The 19190-nt window shown below is 35.2% G+C and overlaps 2 protein-coding genes across 4 annotated transcripts; both read right to left on the bottom strand.

Moving 5' to 3' along the window:
* Positions 1-69: 69 nt before the first annotated feature.
* LOC132057474 (uncharacterized) lies at positions 70-12889 on the bottom strand. Of its 3 annotated transcripts, none has more exons than XM_059450091.1 (15): positions 12611-12889; positions 11065-11191; positions 10899-10939; positions 8908-9001; positions 7049-8115; positions 6235-6366; positions 5526-5598; positions 5138-5177; positions 4801-4888; positions 4349-4414; positions 3455-3535; positions 3197-3369; positions 2624-2670; positions 769-985; positions 70-661 (listed from the first exon to the last, which is right to left on the bottom strand). In XM_059450091.1, exons 1-15 carry the CDS (start codon positions 12751-12753, stop codon positions 372-374), a joined length of 2679 nt encoding a protein of 892 aa, XP_059306074.1. In that variant the 5' UTR covers positions 12754-12889; the 3' UTR covers positions 70-371. The 3 variants fall into 3 exon arrangements, with proteins under 3 accessions (XP_059306074.1, XP_059306075.1, XP_059306076.1); XM_059450092.1 differs by having other exon boundaries at positions 4801-4873; XM_059450093.1 differs by lacking the exon at positions 12611-12889 and having other exon boundaries at positions 8913-9001; positions 11065-11164.
* A 3883-nt stretch (positions 12890-16772) lies between these two features.
* On the bottom strand, positions 16773-18596 carry LOC132058569 (cytochrome P450 94C1-like). Its single transcript, XM_059451035.1, has one exon. It carries the CDS (start codon positions 18591-18593, stop codon positions 17010-17012), a length of 1584 nt encoding a protein of 527 aa, XP_059307018.1. The 5' UTR covers positions 18594-18596; the 3' UTR covers positions 16773-17009.
* Positions 18597-19190: the final 594 nt, after the last annotated feature.

Raw genomic sequence — 19190 nt, 5'->3', positions numbered from 1 at the left:
TTAATACAGACAAATCCACCAACTTAAGGATCCAATTATAACTTATTCTGAATAAGTCACAAACAAAGAGAAACATTAATGCTCGTTTTATTTTTCTGGTAAAGTAAAGATATTATTCATTAAAAACTAAGCACTACACTAGGTTAAGACTTACTCGCACCGAGTGTTTACAATTACAAACATAGCCTTAAGTTCTCAAGGAGGGGTTAATGAACAATGCTCAATGAACCCCAATACTTCTCTTGAAATTGCTAATATACATACAACAACATAGACTAATTCTAAGGGGATAACTTATAGATAGTGTATACATTACTAATTTAATACTAATACAAGCTTACAATCTACATCCTCCTCTCGTAGTTAGTTACTCAAACAGTATATAAATCAATCTTTTGACAGCGTACCAGCCCGGCAGTTCCTCCGTAGCATAGCCATCTCTCACTACCTTTGTTGATATTCCATCTTACTCGATTGATCGACAAATTTTTGGGAGGCAACACTTCAAATTTCTCCTTCAATCTTTTTTGCTCTTCTTCAACAGCTTCCGTACTCTTGCTCGTGGTTTTTGTTTTTGTTTTGGACGTTTGATTACTCTTCTGAGCCACTAACTCGTCATCTGATCCTCCGTCAACGTTCGGATCATTGCCATAACATAGAGCTGCAAGAGGACAAGATGAACCATGCTCAGTATGGGTATCGCGGAGTTATAATTGAGGTAGCAAAACATGGGTAAACGAAAATCAGTAGAGCAGTTCAAAATATTACCCAGCGGCTGTTGATCTGATTGCTCTATCGCTCGGTTGACACCATGTGGAGATCTCGGGATGGCATCTCGCCACTGTTTCCCTGAGTAGATCATTCGAAAGGGAATATTTGGCACTGGAGTAACGACAGTGATACCTGATTCAGCCTCGGAAAATGATCCACACAGAAAATGTGGGGTACGATTCCTCATAGCATCACTCACCATTCTGCTAGTCATCTGAGTATAATAATGGTAATATAAATAAGGCCTCCAATCGAACAAACATATAATTTACCTCTCAAGTAATATTACATATTTGTAAGTATTTCTTTACGTGCTAATATACAGAGAGACTGAAGCTCGTCAAACACAAAATATGTTCAAAAGCAATCACGCCAAGCATCATCATGATTCAAGAAAAGTGCTATCGAATGAACGAGCTAACATTGAATACTCAGAGAGACCAAATTGCCGAATGAGAAACGTTACTGCCACTGTAAAGCTAGCAGATTGTATCGGGAGTTAAATTCAGAGACAGTGAAGCATTTGGATATTCCACACAAAACCTGAGTCTAATGTTGGGCGTACACCATAAACCATGCATATTCAGACCCGTCAACTGCTTTATTGACACACTCTCATTTAGGAATTCTCTTCTTTAATTTCAAGAACATAGAAACTTGAAACCGCAACTTCTAAGATATTGGGAAGTGATAAATCAAGGGTTCGAAAGTTGGAAGAGTTAAAAGCCATTAGGGTCACTAAAGATGCCAAAAGGTTGTGCAATCAAAGAATATGAGTGCATTAAGGAAAATAATCGAAGTGAGATAGATAGAATAAACAGAGGAAAGGCATGTTGTGAAGATGTTGAAAGGATTTGTAACTAATCAGGTGGCTGATACAGAGAGAATTGGACGAGTGATCCACAGTTTCAGAGGAGACCATTCGTCATTCAAGGGAGGATGCATAAAATGTATGCTGTAGAATCAAATTTTAAGAGACCATTTTCGCATTTATTGACGTATACAGTGGGAAATCAAAACATTAGAAGCCACATCTTTAATCTAAAAATCTGCTGGGAAAAAGAAAAGAAAGAAAAGTGCCATTATATTGACCCAAAGGGAAAAAAATAAGCTGAACATGGTTATACTGATACGAAGTCTGCATCTTGTGCTAGAACTAAGGCGGCATGGCCATTGAAACGGAGTCTTCAACAGACCTTTTACAGCAACATAAATCATATCAGTTTACTTTGCTCTCATATCAATGAGAACAATGATTCATGACTGGAATTTAGGGCTAAAATATAACTAAATGGAAGGAAATAAACAGATTGCGGTGCACCCAAGGGTGTGGCCTAGTGGTCAATGAAGCGGGTTGAGCACCATGAGGTCTCAGGTTCAATTCCAACAGAGACAAAGACACTAGGTGATTTCTTCCCATGTGTTTTAGCCTTGGTAGATAGAGTTACCTAGTACCTATTGCTAGTGGGAGGTGGCAGGTCTACTGTGGAATTAGTCGAGGGGCGCGCAAGCTGACCCGAACACCACGGTTATTAAAAAAAAAAAAAAAGACAGATTATAGTACTAAATTAGGAAATATTGTAGTTCCAGGCAAGTTTAAGGAAAGCACAGATGTCAGTGTCAATGGACAATTTATATTTTGAAATATCCTCCTCGGGTAAACTGTATAGGTTTCATTGTATGTTTTAACATAAACTCCTGTAGTATAACTTTTCTATCCCTTTTCCAGACTTATACGACTACAGTAACGATGCCGACCCAACCCTTCCGAATATTCGATATAAAGAAGAATACAGCCCGAAAAAACATAAAAGAACAGGTCTAACAAAAAATCATCTTAACCAATACACACCTGAAACCGAGCAGCTGTACCATCTGCCCCACAATATGCAACCATGCCTAGAGCTCGCAAAAAACAAATTTGAGGAAAATGTATCAGACTGGATTACAAAATAAGTTAGAATTCAAGGAAAATGTAACTTTATCTATTGATATAAAATACGCTTTTCAGAAGCACAATGGTCCCACCCCCAACACCCTAGGCCTTAGAATTAAGCTTCCTTCGTCTTCATCCAAGCTGTGCCACTATGCATAGAGTTAAGACTGCCCAATTGGGCATAATTCTTTTTTCTTTTCTTTTTTTAAAATAGAGTTAAGACTGCACTCCCTTCTCTTCTAACCCCTCCTAAGTCCCCCTTAGCGAAAACAAAAGGTGCAAGTTGTAAACAGAAGCCTCATGAAACAGTATACAACTCAACTCCTCCTCCCCCCAACCCCACACCCCCCCCCCCCCCCCCCCCCCCAAAAAAAAAAAAAAACAAAATTCAGTGTCATAATGCAATTGCTTGTTTGATCACTCACAAATATCTCATTTTGACACTACTTAAATCTATGTAAGCTGTACAGATATTTGAAAAGTTGAAACCTGTTACTGGAGAAGCTTGCACACTCCATATCGCAAGTAGAGACCGAGTGAAATTATGGAATCCCTGTTGTTTCGTCCCAACTAAAAGGTTTCCTGTGACAGGTACATCATATGCAGCCTTCGGCAAGCTCAGGATCTTTAGTGTCCCATCATCACATGATATTACGATAAATCTGTGAACATTAACAAATGCAATTTGAGAGAAAGACGTCAAAAGTAGATATCTAAATCAAATTCGTTAGCGGCATATGCTCATACCTTGGCTCTGGCAACCAATCCACACCGCTTATATTCACTCCCTGGCCCACGTTATAATCCCGCAAAGGACGGAAGGGATCCCTGTAAGAAATACAAGGTAGGATATAAGAAAAAGAAAAAGAAAAAGAAAAAAAAGATATGTATGTGTGTGTGTGTGTGTTTATGTTAAAAGGCAAATACAACAAGTAACTGATATGGGCTTTGCAACCTAAATGATGCTGAAAGTCCCCCAAAAAAAATCAATCGAACTGGCAACTGTAGATATCATGTAGCATGGTTGACCACTGTGTTCTAACCATGTTGCCTTATGATACTGTTTAGCAAAAGAATGAGAAAGTACCCTCACAATCTGAGGATAAACAATTTTCAAAAAAACCGGTGGTCCATATCACTTATCAGCGCATGAGCGGAGAACCAAATAAAGGTTTTACATTAGAAATTACAGCAAAGCAATATAAAACAGGTTATATCCCATTACTGAATACTGCTTCAGCCTATACTATGTATAGTTCACAAAAGTATGACGAGCCCTGGGACTAAACAAACAACATATAATGCAAGATAAAGCTTAAATATATACACACACTAATCAAAGCAAAAATATATGTTTTTTAAAAATGTGTCTTTTCAAGGAAAAAAAGACACATTTAATCACAGAAAAGGAAAAATTGCAACTCTTTTATTTAAAAAGCATTGATATTCAAAAGACTAAGAGGACTGAGAGTGGGAAGAAATACAGAAAAATGTGTATGGATTACTTTGATTCATTATGTATCTCTTCTGCTTCTTGCTATTCTTTCAGCAGGACGAAAATAAAAGGGCATAATTACCAAGGGAAAAAATCACAATGATAGAGACTATCAGAGGACATAAAGCATATAGAAACAAGCTTACCTTAAGTCCCAAAATTTCAGCCCCTTGTGACCAGCTGTGATGATAATGTTTGCACTCCCGGAATCACTGCATACAACATTGTATCAAGTAAACCAATCAACAAACCAGACAAAATACAAGAGAAGCTTAGACAGTCAAATTCTTGTACCAATAAGAAAACAGTTGGCATTGACATATACACATCACAACAAACCCATTCACGCTGATTCACCCTACAATTTTCAAGCCACAAAATAACTAAGTAGCCACCAACTTTACCAGTTGCAGGATAATGCAATTAATGCCTATTTACAAAAAATTAAAGGCAAGTGTAGGTAGACTGCACAAGACATGGTTAATTCACATGATGGACCCAAAGCAACATGGCCTTTATTTTAGAGAAGTTCCATATAGATTGCTTTTGGAGATGACAAAGAGAAATCATAGCATCGAACAAGTTTAGCACCACAAACCTTTCAAATGGTGCCCAGGAAAGCGCCCGAATAGGACCTGTATCTGCACTGAAGCAAAGCAAAGGCCTCGTGTCTGCAGGCAAAAAGACTGTAACATGAAATTACAATTGTACAAAAAGCACTAACCGAGGAGGCATAGTGATGATATGACTTGAGAAAAGTCTTTTGAGAAGGAAGAATGTGACTCAAACTTTAAACACAAAACAGCATTCAAGTCATGTTGCACACATGACCTAAACTAGAACAAGAAAAAAGAGGAATAAGCTTACAAAATAGCCTCATTTAGTTGAATCTTCTGAAACAAACAAAAAAAGCGCATAGAGAAGTTAATTGATACCTTTAGATGAATTATTGGCTGAAAACTTCCACAAGGCAACCTATCCAAAAGCATCTATCAGTTTCACAATAATAAATAATAGAAGTCCAGTCCTTCTTATAAAAAAAAGAAGTCCAGTGGACTTGTCCCTAACTCTCGACCTTTTGTGAGTGCTCAAAATGCATTTAACATGAACAGATTATTGATTAGAAATAATGACATTATTATACTTTGCAGCAGCATGTCTTCAAGTGTATGAAATAAGTGCAAGAATATTGGACAAACTGACTCCAACATTTAAGATTTGAAACAGGTACTTGGGTTCAGGGATGCAACAGGATATACCGTTGCCTATAGAAATATTTTGAAAAAGCAAAGGAAAACAAAAAGAAAATATCAGAACCAGTACCACTCCATCATGATATCCAACGAGAATCATATCATGCGGAGGTGAAGCAGACCACTCCACTGTTAACGGAATGCTACAAGAGAGATGGAAACAACAAGAGAGGTTAATATAAGAGATTGAAAGATCATGTAGAAAGAGAAAATGCTATAAGCTTTACAGTAATAAACAAGTTGCACACTAAGGACAATGTTAAACTTGTAATACAGACAATTTAAAAGTTACGAAGCTTTCATACACACTACCCAATACGGGGCTTTATAAGATGAATGTTGTGGGGGAATGGAAGACTACTAGCAGATATGGTTATGCACATATCATACAAGGTGACAAAGTTAATAATGCAGAAAGCTCAACCAATACAGAGAGATGCTGCTCATCTACTGTGAAGTTGGAACACTTATCTAAGTGCCAACTTTGAAGTCTACAACCCCATATCCATTCACACTATGCTGAATCATGAAATCTATTCGAATGGTACAGTTCAAGAATTTTCCTGATCTTAGTTCAGCACGTGACAAATAATCCCAGCTTCATCAAGACAAAGAATGTTAACTACACTACAAGTCATAAAGAAAGGAATGCAAATGCATGCAGAAGTAAAACTTCTTAAGAAATCATATGTACAAATCATAATAAATACGCCACAGCAAAGTCATTTTGAATCATCAAACAGAAAGAAAGAGCAATCGAACTCTAAGCACTAAACTACCTTTGCCCATCAGAGCACGTCAGCATTGAACATCTGAATACAGGTTGCAATTTCAGGAAACGAGGGTCAGTACCCTTCTTTTGAAGTGAAGGATAGACAGCTTTAATTGTATGAGGAAAAGGAACCTCCCACCTGCATTAGATAATGAGGAATATGAGATTGCATAACCGTACAACATAGAAGACAGGGCATTTATGGTGGGAGAAAGACGGAATGCAAGCAGCTCTACAAAACTAAAAGAAGTACTTAAAAATGAGGAAGAGCAGGGTAGGAAAAAAATCATGACTGACTATACAAGCTATGAAAACAATCATGACTGACTATACATCCTTTGCAGATTTTTCTTTTGAAGTCCATCTAGAAAGCTTTTTTGCTTTCTCATGGCTAAGATATTCGGCAGTGCTCCATCTATGGGCCTTGTGGAGTGAAGGAAAGGACAACTCTCATGTGTTACGTCTTCGCCAGTTTCCATAACTTATGTAACAAAGGAAAGGAATCCTCGTTATCTTTTAGAAGGTGAGGATAGAGACACCAAAGAAAGGATTAAAAAATGGGACTTGGAAATGGGTTTAGTTTAATTCATGTTCACAGTTCCATTGCGCCGCACTCTCATCATTGAAGCTTCTAATAGGTTATAAAATTGGTGGCCCTATTCCTTTCCAATTTCAAAATTTAAGGTGTTCCAAACAAACTAATTTCATCAAGTGGATTCATTCTGTTCTAAATCCCACCAGGAATCCAGAACAAAATAAAGATTTTCCATGAATTTTAAAATTTTTAATATAAGAGCAAAATGTTTAAAGGGAGAACTTACACTTCTAAAGCTCCATTTCCCAGTATCACAGCAAGATAACCCATTCTATGTCTGGAGACATCACGATGATTTAAAGGCCTCCATTTAACATCCCTTGCTATTTTTCCATTGTGAGCTAAACATAATACCATTCTAGGTAGAGAAACATCCATTGGTATGTGCTGCATTATATGACAACCATTCTCATCAAACCGTGAGGAAACAATGCCAGGGCTCTCAGGTATTTGGGACATGTTGGGAGATTCTTCATCCACATCTTGCATTAGCAAGGGCAAGGTAGAATCATGGGTTTGGTTTTCCGTTCTTTGTTTTTCTTTTTTTCTTCTCTTTGCAGAGGCACCACTCTCATTGGACCCTGCTGAAACAAGACCATTGCTAACATATGTCTGGGAACTCACAACTGGAGACTCTTCAGCAACATCTTGTGTTAACGAAGTCACACCAGAATTCTCAGTTTGACCTTTCAATCTTGCCTTGTTTCTCACCCCTCTCCTCTTTGAAGCAGTAAGCTGAGAATCTAGAGATGCCGCATTAACAGATCTTTCTTGATTTTGCCCAAAATCAACTTGGGCTTTAATCATATTTCCACAAGACAAATGTACAGGAAGTTCAGTTGATTGCTGCGGGTACTCTATGGCAAGAGGGTGTAAATTGTCGTCGTCACAATCTCTATCACCTAAAGATTCAGTTACAGGTTTCTTTCTAGGTCTGCCTCGTGGTTTTCGAGGTCCGGATGCTTCTTCCATAACTGCTTCATCAGGATTCTTTCTCGGTCTTCCTCTAGGTTTTTTAGGTCCAGATGATTCCCCCTTAACTGCTTCATCAGGGTTCTTTCTCGGTCTTCCTTTAGGTTTTTGAGGTTCAGATGTTTCTCCCTTAGCTGCTTCACGTTTTGTCGGATCTTGATTTGTCTTTTTGTTAACCTGAGCTAAATAATCTTCTTTCACAAATGAATCTGTTTGAATGAGATCTAACAGACACCATATCTGAATCACACCTCTTCCTGTAAGTGGGGCACCAATCTTGTGATGTGATGAATCAGGAGGATAAGGAGCAATTGCAACAAACTACAGAATTAATTGAAAAAGCAAGAAATCAGTATGGATATCTGAGTAAGCGTCCTTGATATAGTTGAAAAAGAGCAGATAAAAGATGACCTTTCTTGATAAAGTAAATCAACATGAGACACTCGGTAACAGAGTGAGTAAGTAAAAATTATAAACGCCAAATTAATTACATTTCACTGATTAAGTTGATTCCATTTCCTTCCCCCTCTCTATGATACTCCCTTGGAGCGCTAAGACTGCTCCAGACATAATAACTTTTGATGTGTAAGCTGTCATACTAAATGACACACCCGAAAACAGCTGCATTTCCTTAAAGGTTTTTAAAACAGTTAATGAGAGGAAGAATCAAATAGTTCCTGGACAAATGCCATAACTAAAGCGAAAAATTCCCTGTGCTACTGTAACTTGAAGATAGGATCTATCAGTTCATTGCTCCCTACTCTTTCACCAGATTTTCTCTTACATTGTTACCTTAACATGTTTCTGGACAAATCAAGATTAGCTTTCATTTTCTGTAGTAACCATAATGAATGTGGAATGTCTGCTTAGAATAGTCAAGTGTCAGTGATAGATCTTTTATTATTATTTGTTCAAAACTTTCATTATACAGTTCAGTACTGGACATGGAAGTCATGTATGAGTAGAAGCAATTAGTACTCCCTTTAGAACAAAAGAGAAGATACCAGAAAAGAATTGGAGATGAAACAGACTTGTCCATTTGACATCTCTGATTTTTTATTATTTTGAGAACGATAAATAAACGATCAAAAAGTAGAATTATAAGAGAGGTACCTCACTTTTGATATGAGCATCCCTATTTTCATAAGCTTGGGGACACCAGTCCATCCCCCACACCAGACCTCCAACATACATTACAAAGTCTTTGCTGCAAAAGATACAATGTAGACACCAGTCTAAAATATTTTGCAAACCAATCTATAAATAAATTGAACAGTGTGTAACCAAAAACACAATGAAGTCTTGTCCAAAATATTCAAGAGATCACAAGCACAATCTGTAACAGACAAATCATGAGAAAATGGAAGCATGAAAGAAAAAAGCAGTTACAAAAAGTCAATGTTCAGAAAATAGATTCAATAACCAACTCCAGTACTATGAAACAACAAGGAGAGAAGAAGACTTCTGAAACAGATAATGGATGGATTAAGGGATTCTGCATTAAGAAGTTGTCTATCTCGCACATACTATATGCTGATGACGCATTGCCTTTATGTGAAGCAAGTAGCTGGAAAAATTCAGAAGATAGAGAAGAGCTTGAAGCCAACTTGAAGGACCATTCCGCTGTGCATCATGTCGACTATTTGGTTCTCCGGGGGCTGCGTTTCATGCCGCGCAGGTACAGGTAGACGTTCTGGTGATTCGTCAGCCTAGGGCATCCGTTCTGCTATTTGGAGAGCTCCCTTGATCCGGAGCCTACACTTTTGGGTACAGATACTTCTGTTATTTGTATATATGTTTGTTCACGGGTACGGCGGGGCCCTGTCCCGTCATATGGTTCTGTTATGACTCTTAGAGGTCTGTAGACATATACGTGTGGGTTGTGGGCGAGTTCTGTACAGTTGTATTTGTATGGTTTGTGTTCTTATGTTTTGATAGCCTTACCGGCTACATCCGTTATGTATATATGTGTATATGTATATATATATGTCAGCTTTGGGGCGACGACTTACCTTCGCCTATGCTTATGCTATTAGTAGTACGATTATGGTTGATGGGTACGTATGAGTGCCCAGCTCGGGCACTAGTCACGGCCTACGGGGTTGGGTCGTGACAGAAAGTGGTATCAGAGGGGGGATGAAATAAGATGTTGTATTAGGAAGGCATCAATTAGATGCATGTTACATACACAAAAGAATCATGGTTAACTCCTGAGAACAAAAACTTCAATTCTAAATCAGGGAGTTAACCAGAAAGCAAAAACGAACAGTAGTTGTTTTGAGGGGGAAAACAAAAATTTCTTTTGTGAATTATAGATACAGAACTTATACGTGTGGTGTAGGGGCAATGTGCTGGAAAATCCAGCTTTTCTTTTGGAATTTTTGGAAACCTTGATGCCATAAACTGTGGAGATTTTCTGGTTTTGGATCTTTTGTACTTAAGCAGTACCTTCTTAGGACTCTTTATTAATAAAATCACCTTACTTTATTAAAAAGGACTTCTAATACAGTAACTGCAAATTTGGTGGTCAAAAGAAGGGATTGTTTTGATTGAAAAGTTACAGGAACAATTGCTTTGCTGCCAAAATTGTCACCGGAACACATGGCACCACCGATAGTGCTGTTGATGGTCATATAGAGGGACTGGATGCATAAGCCTACCTTCCATTAGGTGGAAGCTACATAAATACTTACCAAGGTCATAACTTTTTTACTTTTTTGATAGGAAAAAGTAAAGATTCTACTGAAAAGTACGGAGAAGGTACATAAAAAGTACATCAGAGAACAAGATCATAACTTTTTATTGACTGATGGAATGACAATGTACACAGTAGCTCCGCATTCCGAATGGTGAAACATATACATCCAAGTCAATTCTCGTACATAACTTGCTCTCCCACCAACTTAATATCCATATGTAAGTTTCACCATATATAGCTTATTAACATGCAAACAGGATGAAAAACATAAATAGCTCCAGAAAGATACAAAGCCAGGACATATGCAACAACAACTAAGCCTCAGCACCTAGCAAGTTGGGATCGGCTATATGAATCATCACTAACCACGTTACACTATACAAAATAAAGTAATAACTCGGCCTACCTCGATTCCTTCGGAACTGGCTGCTCATTCACCAACTGCTTCTGCAAAAAAAAAAAAATCAAATTTTACTTTGCTTAATACATAAACTAAACTTAATTCATCAAAACTAAGTCCAGGAAGAAACAGTTAAACATTGAAATTTCAGCAAAATATCAAATAAATGTACCTTCGGAACCTCCGCCGAAGAGAATTGAGGCAAACTTATTTCACCAACCACATCTTTTCCTTTAGAACTCTCATTCTCACAAGCAAATTTAACTTCTCTGCTTTCGTAATTGAGATATCGCCATTCTCTGCATGTCACGAGATAAGCAAAAAATTATAAAAACGACAATTTTTACATCAAAAAAGTTAAAAATTCATTGTATTTGAGCACAAAAGGTAAAATTTTCAACTTACGTTAAGAATGTGATGGAGGAAGCTAAGAATTAATCTCAGCTTTAAATAATTACATGGAATTAACAAATTTTCACATCACAACTACTTCAAAGCTAATTTTTTGACTTAAGTTAAGAATGTGATGAAGGAAGCTACGCGATTATTCTCAGCTTTAAGAAATTACATGAAATTAACAAATTTTTACCTCACAAATACTTCTAAAGTTAAAAAATTACATGAATTAACAAATTTTCACATCACAAATACTTCTCTTCTTTCGTAATTGAGATAATCGCCATTCTCTGGATGTTACAAAAAATTTTAAAAAATACAAAAATTAATAAATTGTTCAAAATTCATCGTATTTGAGCAGAAAAAGTAATTTATTGACTTATGTTAAGAATGTGATGGAGGAAGCGAAGCAATTACTCTCAGCTTTACAAAATTACATGAAATTAACAAGTTTTCACATCACAAATACTTTGAAAGTAAATTACATGAGATTAACATATTTTCACATCACAAATACTTCGAAAGTAAATTACATGAGATTAACATATTTTCACATCACAAATACTTCAAAAGTAAATTACATGAAATTAACAAATTTCTACATCACAAAAGCTCATAATTCATAAAAATGACAAATTTCTACATCAGAAATTTTCAAAATTGGGAAGAAAAACTAATTTTTTTGACTTACGATAAGAATGTGGTGAAGGAATCTAAGCAATCAATCTCAGCTTTAAAAAATTACATCAAATTTTACATCACAAAAGCTCAAAATTCATCGTATTTGAGCAATAAAAAGTAATTTTACGACTTACTTTAAGAATGTGATGGAGGAAACTAAGCAGTTAATCTCAGCTTTAAAAAATTTACATGAAATTAACAATTTTTTCCACAAAATTACATGAAATTAACAATTTTTTCCACAAAATTACATGAAATTAACAATTTTTTCACATCACAAATACTTCAAAAGTAAATTTGTTTCGATTTACGTTAAGAATGTAATGGAGGAAGCTAAGCTTTAAAAATCACATGAAATAAACAAACTTTTCACAAAAATTACATGAAAGTAACAAACTTTGACAAAATTAGATGAAATTCACATCACAAATACTTCAAAAGTAATTGTTTTTTACTTACGTTAGCAATGTGATGGAGGAAGCTAAGTAACTAATCTCAGCTTTACAAAATTACATGAAATAAACAATTTTTTCACGGAATTAACATATTTTCACATATAATTACATGAAATTAACAAAAATTTCACAAAATTACATGAAATTAACAAATTTTCACTTCAAAAGTAATTTTTTTTCACTTACGTTAAGAATGTGATGGAGGAAGCTAAGCGATTAAGTTCATCTTTATCAGTATCATCAATTTCCGGTACACCGGTGAGTTTAGAAATAGTATCAACTGCTTTAAAGTGATTCTCAACTGAATAATCGAACAATGATACCGACATTCCCGCCGGAGATTCTTCGCCGGTAACTTTTTCAGCCGGAGATTCGCCGCCGGGAACTTTTTCCGGCACGGCTGTGGCCGGAGATTCTTCAGAAACATTGTGTTGTGATTTTCGCTTCTTAGGGTTCAATTTCTCGGCGATTGGTAGTTGTGAGGAGATTTGCATGACTTGTTGTTATAGGGCTTCTTAGGGCGTGGGATTTTTTTGGGATTTTTGAGAACTGCTGCTGGGAATCGAACCCTCGTTTAGGATGATGAAGCGATAGTTGTGACAAGTTTTTGCACGAATTGTCCTTCAAAGGCACTGGTATTTTTTAACTTTTGTCACTTCTCATATCCCTGGTCTCTCTTTTTTTTTCTTATTTAATAAAAATATCTGGACATGTTTTGTTCGGCATAAGTTTTATAGAAATTAAGTTATATGTAGCATAAGTTGTGTAGTATTTTTGAGATTATATTGAGTGTTGAGAGTTTTGTCTTTTTCTGACATAATTTGTGTGGATGTGATGATACATATGCCGAAGATAAATGTTCTTTGTATTTATGTCGAGCGAAATTTAAATCGATGCGTTTTTTTTTATATTATGTTGAATGCTGAAAGTTCTGTCTTTTCCAGTATAACTTGTGGAATGTTATGATACATATGTCGAAGCTAAAGACCAACTATGCTGGCCGAAATTTAATTTATGTCGCGTCAAACATCTTTGAAGGCCAAAAATTAAAGACCGCAAATTTTAGGGACGAAAATTAAAGGATGCAAATTTCAGAAAATTACCTTTTGCGAGTGCAGCCCTTGTCGAGGTTTGAAATTGGAAGATTTGCTTCCTCATCCCCCAAATGCTCAAGTGACACCAACAAGAATATAGAAAAATGTTTAAAATTTGAACTTAACTCGAAAAATTAAAGTTTCAAAGCAAAGTGTGCCAAAACTCAAGTATTTCGAGTTTTTTGGGTGAATCTCGTAATATTCAGTATGTGTAAATGGTGGAAATAGAACCTCAATTTCTCGAAACCCCAACTCAAAATCGATGTGGTTTGAAAATTCTGAGAACTGCATGTCTCACCACCACATCCAATGCCCAGAAATCGAGTGAACAAATGAATCAAGGGTCAAATTTGACCCAAAAATGGTCAATCCGTATGGTTTTTCAAGAACCAATAGAAATCGTGAATTCAAATCACAACAAAACATATAAAAATTAAAGACCACCTCAAAATAGGGGCATTTGTGTGAAATAACCTGTTAGCTATGGGTCATTTGCATGATTGTCCTTCAAAGTCACTGGTCTTTAATTTTTTTCCCCTCAAATTGGTGATCTTTAATTTTTGACCTTCGCTAAAAATTCTTTGATTTCGGGTTCGAATTCCCGCTCAGTTAAACATTTAAAAAAAAATCGCAAAATAGAATTTGGATTCGCAAGGCAAAGTTTTGCATGCAAAACTCTGCCAACCTGCATTGTGAATCCAAATATCTGCCCTGTGAAATTATTTCTTTTCTTTTTTACTGAGCTGGGGTCGAACCCAGAACCTGGGGGTATTAGGAGAAGGCCAAAAATTAAAGACCACCAATTTGATGGACAAAAATTAAACACCAGTGCCTTTGAAGGGCAATCCGCACAAAAATGTCCGTTAGCTATTACATAATGGGCCAATATCTACGTTGGGCCTTCAGGATGTATGCCATTGCCATATCCGACGTGCGAATTGCATTCCGTAGCCGGTTTCTACCCCGTTGTAATTTATGTACCTCTATTACTCTATATAATGGCATTGTTTGTCCGGAATAATTTTATACTACTATAGTGAAACGTTATTTTATAGAGTATACATTAATATACATAACATGAATAGGTTTCACACAGTTGTTGATAAAATCGAAAAAAGTTACAAGACATGTTTGTAAATTTGAAATAAAAAATACAATAATTACTTTCGAGTACATGACCTACGCTTCGATACAGATCTGGTGTTAGGGCATGTAGATATTCTGCACTCGGGTCTCATTATAACCTATGATTGGAATCTTATTCTATGTGTTTGGTTCATAAATAGTTATCAAGTCCGTACATAAGGGAGTATGTTGGAGAGACAATTAAATAGTGGAAGCATGATTTCTATTAGGGGTGCACAAAGAAAACCGACAAACCTCATCAAATTGATAATCTGAATCAAACCGAGAAAAAAACTCAACTAGTGGTTTGGTTTGGTATTGCCAAAAAAAAAAAAAAAACCGATCATAATTGGTTTGGTTTTAGCTAAAAAAAGGCCAAACCGAATCAAACTAATCTGACATTACATGTATTCAATTTTTAAAAATATGTTATTCATAGAACTATTTATTTGTAATGTAATTCATAAATATTTCTTAAATGTTTTCATAGTTTTTGTCTTTTAACATATTATTTCAAGTTTGGACTTAGAATTTTGAATGTCAATTAGTTTTATAGCCATAGATGTTAGTAAATCAAATAATGTCCAAACCAAAACCAACTCAACACTAATGCTAACAAAAGAATTTCAATTCTAACAGTAGGTGTGACAATAATGTTGATATCTATTATTTAGTTTTGCATAATTGGTTTAGAGAGTGAAAATACATAACTTAATTTTATTTTTTGCTTTGTCATGTATTAATACTTATTAACCGTACTTATTTTAGCACGACTTAGTATTTTTAGATTATGATCATTTTCTGTATGGCTTATTAATGAGCAATATTTATTTTAACCAATTTATTATTTTTGTAGCATATTTTAATACAATGTCATCACCCATCTCACATTTTATGTTATTTTCTTAATAAACACCTTAATTATCTAGTTGTATCTCACTAGGACTGAAGAAATATTTGAAGTAAAAGTTATATGTTTTGTATGAAGACCTCTCCCAAAAAACCCGAAAAAAATCGAAGTTGAAAAATCCGGCTTTAATTGGTTTGGTTTGGTTTATAGATTTAAAAATCCGACGCCACTAGTTTGGTTTGGTATTTAAAAAAATCGAACCAACTCAATCCGTGTACACGCACCCCTAATTTCTATATTATCTTAATGAAACTCTTGAATGAATATGCTTAGAATATTAATGTATCTCCTCAAATATTTGATAGCTATATGGAACTGATCCACGCGATGATCACAACGTACAAGACTATGTATTGAAAAAATTAGATAAGATGGTTTGTCTTTCATTGAAAGTTTCCACGACATCTATAAAAGCAAAGACAGATTGGCCAATTAGTCATTATTAAAGAGATTATTATCTTTGTATAAGAAGTGGCTAGTCCATTCTCGAATGACTAAGTTTCCATGACATATATAAAAGCAAAGACAGATTGGCCAATTAGTCATTATTAAAGAGATTATTATCTTTGTAAGATAAGAAGTGTCTAGTCCATTCTGACTATTCAAAAAAAAAAAAAAAACCCAATGCCTATATATGTCATCTTGGCTTTAGTGATTAGTGAAAACCCAATTTTATGATTTTATCAGTCCAAGTGGTCATGAATGGTGGAAAGACTAGTTAATATCATCCTTAAAAAAATTAAGATGTCTTGATGTAGGTATCTTCTGTTAGAGAAATACTTGTCCCTCGTATTACTTATAATACTTTAGTTTTTCTCTTAATTCAGCCCATCGATCCACAAACTGTGCCACTACATAAGTGAGACTGTTCTATAAGACTTGAGATGCAAGATCCTAAGTGTTGTGCACTAAAACCCATTTTGAGTGAGTGATATTCTGAATTAATACTTGCATGTTGCATTGAGAATTTCTAGTTGACTAAGAAAATACTTCACAGTATCCCATGTGAAAGTACAAATACATAAATAATATCGATGTACGAATACAGATAAATATAATCTAACATGTGGTATGAATAATAGCAAGATTGAATCTTACGAAAATTTGTTCTTTTTAAGATTGAATCTTTCAGAGACAGAATTATACAATTATTTAACTTCTGTGCTAAACTGATCAGTCCATGCATTAATAAAAGACTGCAAATATAGAAGGACCAAAATAACCAAATTCTTCTTCGTAACTAGAAATTTTGTACATAAAATAAAACATATCAGTAGAAAAAAAAAAAAAGGTAGAACCACATCAAATAGAAATTGATCATACATGCCATCCCATTAAAAGCCAATTAATCCTGGCCAAAAAGGAGGAAAATATTGTTCACTGATAAATGGTACAATTTGACCAAGAAAAAAAAAAAAACTTACGTTTGTCAACAAGCAAAAGCAAGTTTTCAAGATCAATTTTGCTTAATTTCCCTCACAAATACTGGCAAACCACCACGAAAGGAGGCGGTCAGTCCAGGAGAGAATCGAGGGATGTGGTGTGATGGATGAACTATTTCGACGTTAAATCGCCGGAGGAATGAAAGAGCCACACTTTTAAGCTCAACAAGAGCCATTTCTTTCCCCAAACAGACCCTAACCCCAGCTTGAAAAACTGGATACTTAAAAGGGTTTTCTTGGGAAAAAACACCATCTTTATTAATCCATCTTTCTGGCTTGAATTCTATAAAATCAACACCCCATAATTCCTCCATTCGTCCCATAGCATAAGGATGATAAGTAACCCTAGTTCCTTTTTTAACAAAAGTCCCATCAGGTAAAAAATCATCTTCCAAACAAAATTTAGAATCGAATTGTATTGGAGGATAAAGTCTCATACTTTCATAAAAACTTGCTTGCAAATAATGAAGATCTTTCAATTGCTCATAACTTGTGAGTTCTTGATTTGATCCAAGAACTTCATTTGCTTCTTCTCTAATTTTTTCAGCTACTCGTGGATTTTTTGCGATTAGGTAGAAGAAACTTGTTGATGCAGATGCAACCGTGTCTCGTCCAGCTAAAAGGAAGCTAATCACGATATCTCTTAAGCAAGTATCATTGACAATATCCCCCTGCATGAATCTTGATAGAAGATCCCTATGATTCGAAAACCCTAATTTTCGACGTTGCCTTATGACTTCTTGAGCTAGTATGTTGATCAATTGGATGGCTTTTTTCAACTTCCTTTCACTCCCTATGTTGAAAAATCTTTTGATCTTCCAAACAATTGGAGACACATTCATGGCTCTTTCAGCTGATAATTGTGAAGCTAAGTCAAAGGAGATAGCAAATTGTGAAATTGGTAGTGACAATTCCAAACACTTTGGATCCAATCCAAAGGAAAATCTACAAATACTATCAAAAGAAAATCTCCTAAAAACATCCTGTAAATCCAAAATCTCATCTTTATTAGCTACACAAGCTAATAATGGGAGTAGTCTTTTTTGTATTTCATTGTTGATTACTTCAAATGCATATGATCTTATGGAAATTCGTCCGAGTTCAAGACTAGCCATTTTCCTCTGAAATTGCCATAAATCTCCGTCCACGTTGAAGATGCCTCTACCAAGAAAATCACCCAAGATTGTTGAGAAATTATTCCCTTTTGGGAAATTTTCAAATCTTGTTTTGAGCATGTATTCGACGTTTTCAGGGTTCGCGGTGATGGTGTTGCCAAGAGCATGTATGTGAATTGTTCTAGTAGGGGAATTTTTTAGAAGATGAGTATACCAATCACACAAATTGGTGAATTGAGGGTACCAACTAGATGTAATGTAAGATTGACAAATTTCACATTTGCATAAAAGCTTTAGTCTCACAAAATAGCAAAGGAGAAATAAGAAGAAGAGAAAAGAGATGATGAACAGAAACAAGATAAGGAAATTAGTAGTAGAGGCCATGGATGATGAAAATAGAAGAATAATAGAAAACCAATTGGAGAAGAAAGGGAGATATATGTAGTGATCAACTTGATCTTCAATGTTGTAATAAGAATACATTTTCAATTAATAAATCATACATTTTCAATTAATAAATCATACTTACATGACTAGTATATATGATGCAACATCATATTATTATATAGTAACAGGTCTATTCAAGATTCTCCACCTACTATTCTATAAAAGAAGAAATAAAAATCAATAGAGTTTAACTTTGTCGATATTGTATATCCGATCACCTAAAAGATAATTAAGTAATTCATTATGATAATAGAAATCACCAGTAACAAGAAAAACAAGGCACAAATATTGAAATACGTTGATAGTGTAAAAATTCATTCACTATTAGTGTATATAAGTTAAATTCATTCATTATTAAAGCACGATTAATGCATGTTTTTTTTTAATAAACTACTAATGGAAGCACGTGCTATTATTCTTCATTAATTGGATTGTACCATAAGGTTTTATTAGAAAAATATCAGGCAGTACACTCAGCAAGTGCTGTTTATTCATGGTGGCATGTTGTCATGTTCCTTTAAAGTCAATAATATAACCTAAAAAAAGTTGAGCAAAGTACTATTGTTTATACTTTTCCAAGCTAGATATGCTTCATTTTTTCTAGTTATTTTAGGTACTCTACTAGACGAACTA

This window comes from Lycium ferocissimum, chromosome 5 (genome assembly GCF_029784015.1).
Source record: "Lycium ferocissimum isolate CSIRO_LF1 chromosome 5, AGI_CSIRO_Lferr_CH_V1, whole genome shotgun sequence".
Classification (NCBI taxonomy): domain Eukaryota; kingdom Viridiplantae; phylum Streptophyta; class Magnoliopsida; order Solanales; family Solanaceae; genus Lycium; species Lycium ferocissimum.
The sequence above is the reverse complement of the archived record's forward strand: the minus strand, read 5'-3'. Positions and strand labels throughout refer to the sequence as shown.

What these genes read in the sequence shown, in the direction of transcription:
- LOC132057474 (XM_059450091.1), bottom strand. Translation starts at nt 12,753, where the DNA reads ATGTCGGTATCATTGTTCGATTATTCAGTTGAGAATCACTTTAAAGCA. An exon ending in GGAAATGGAGCTTTAGAAGT is followed by an intron (nt 6,367 to 7,048) that starts GTAAGTTCTCCC and finishes TATCTAATGCAG; the next exon opens with GTGGGAGGTTCCTTTTCCTC. An exon ending in TTGGATATCATGATGGAGTG is followed by an intron (nt 5,178 to 5,525) that starts GTACTGGTTCTG and finishes GCTTTTGGATAG; the next exon opens with GTTGCCTTGTGGAAGTTTTC.
- LOC132058569 (XM_059451035.1), bottom strand. Translation starts at nt 18,593, where the DNA reads ATGTATTCTTATTACAACATTGAAGATCAAGTTGATCACTACATATAT.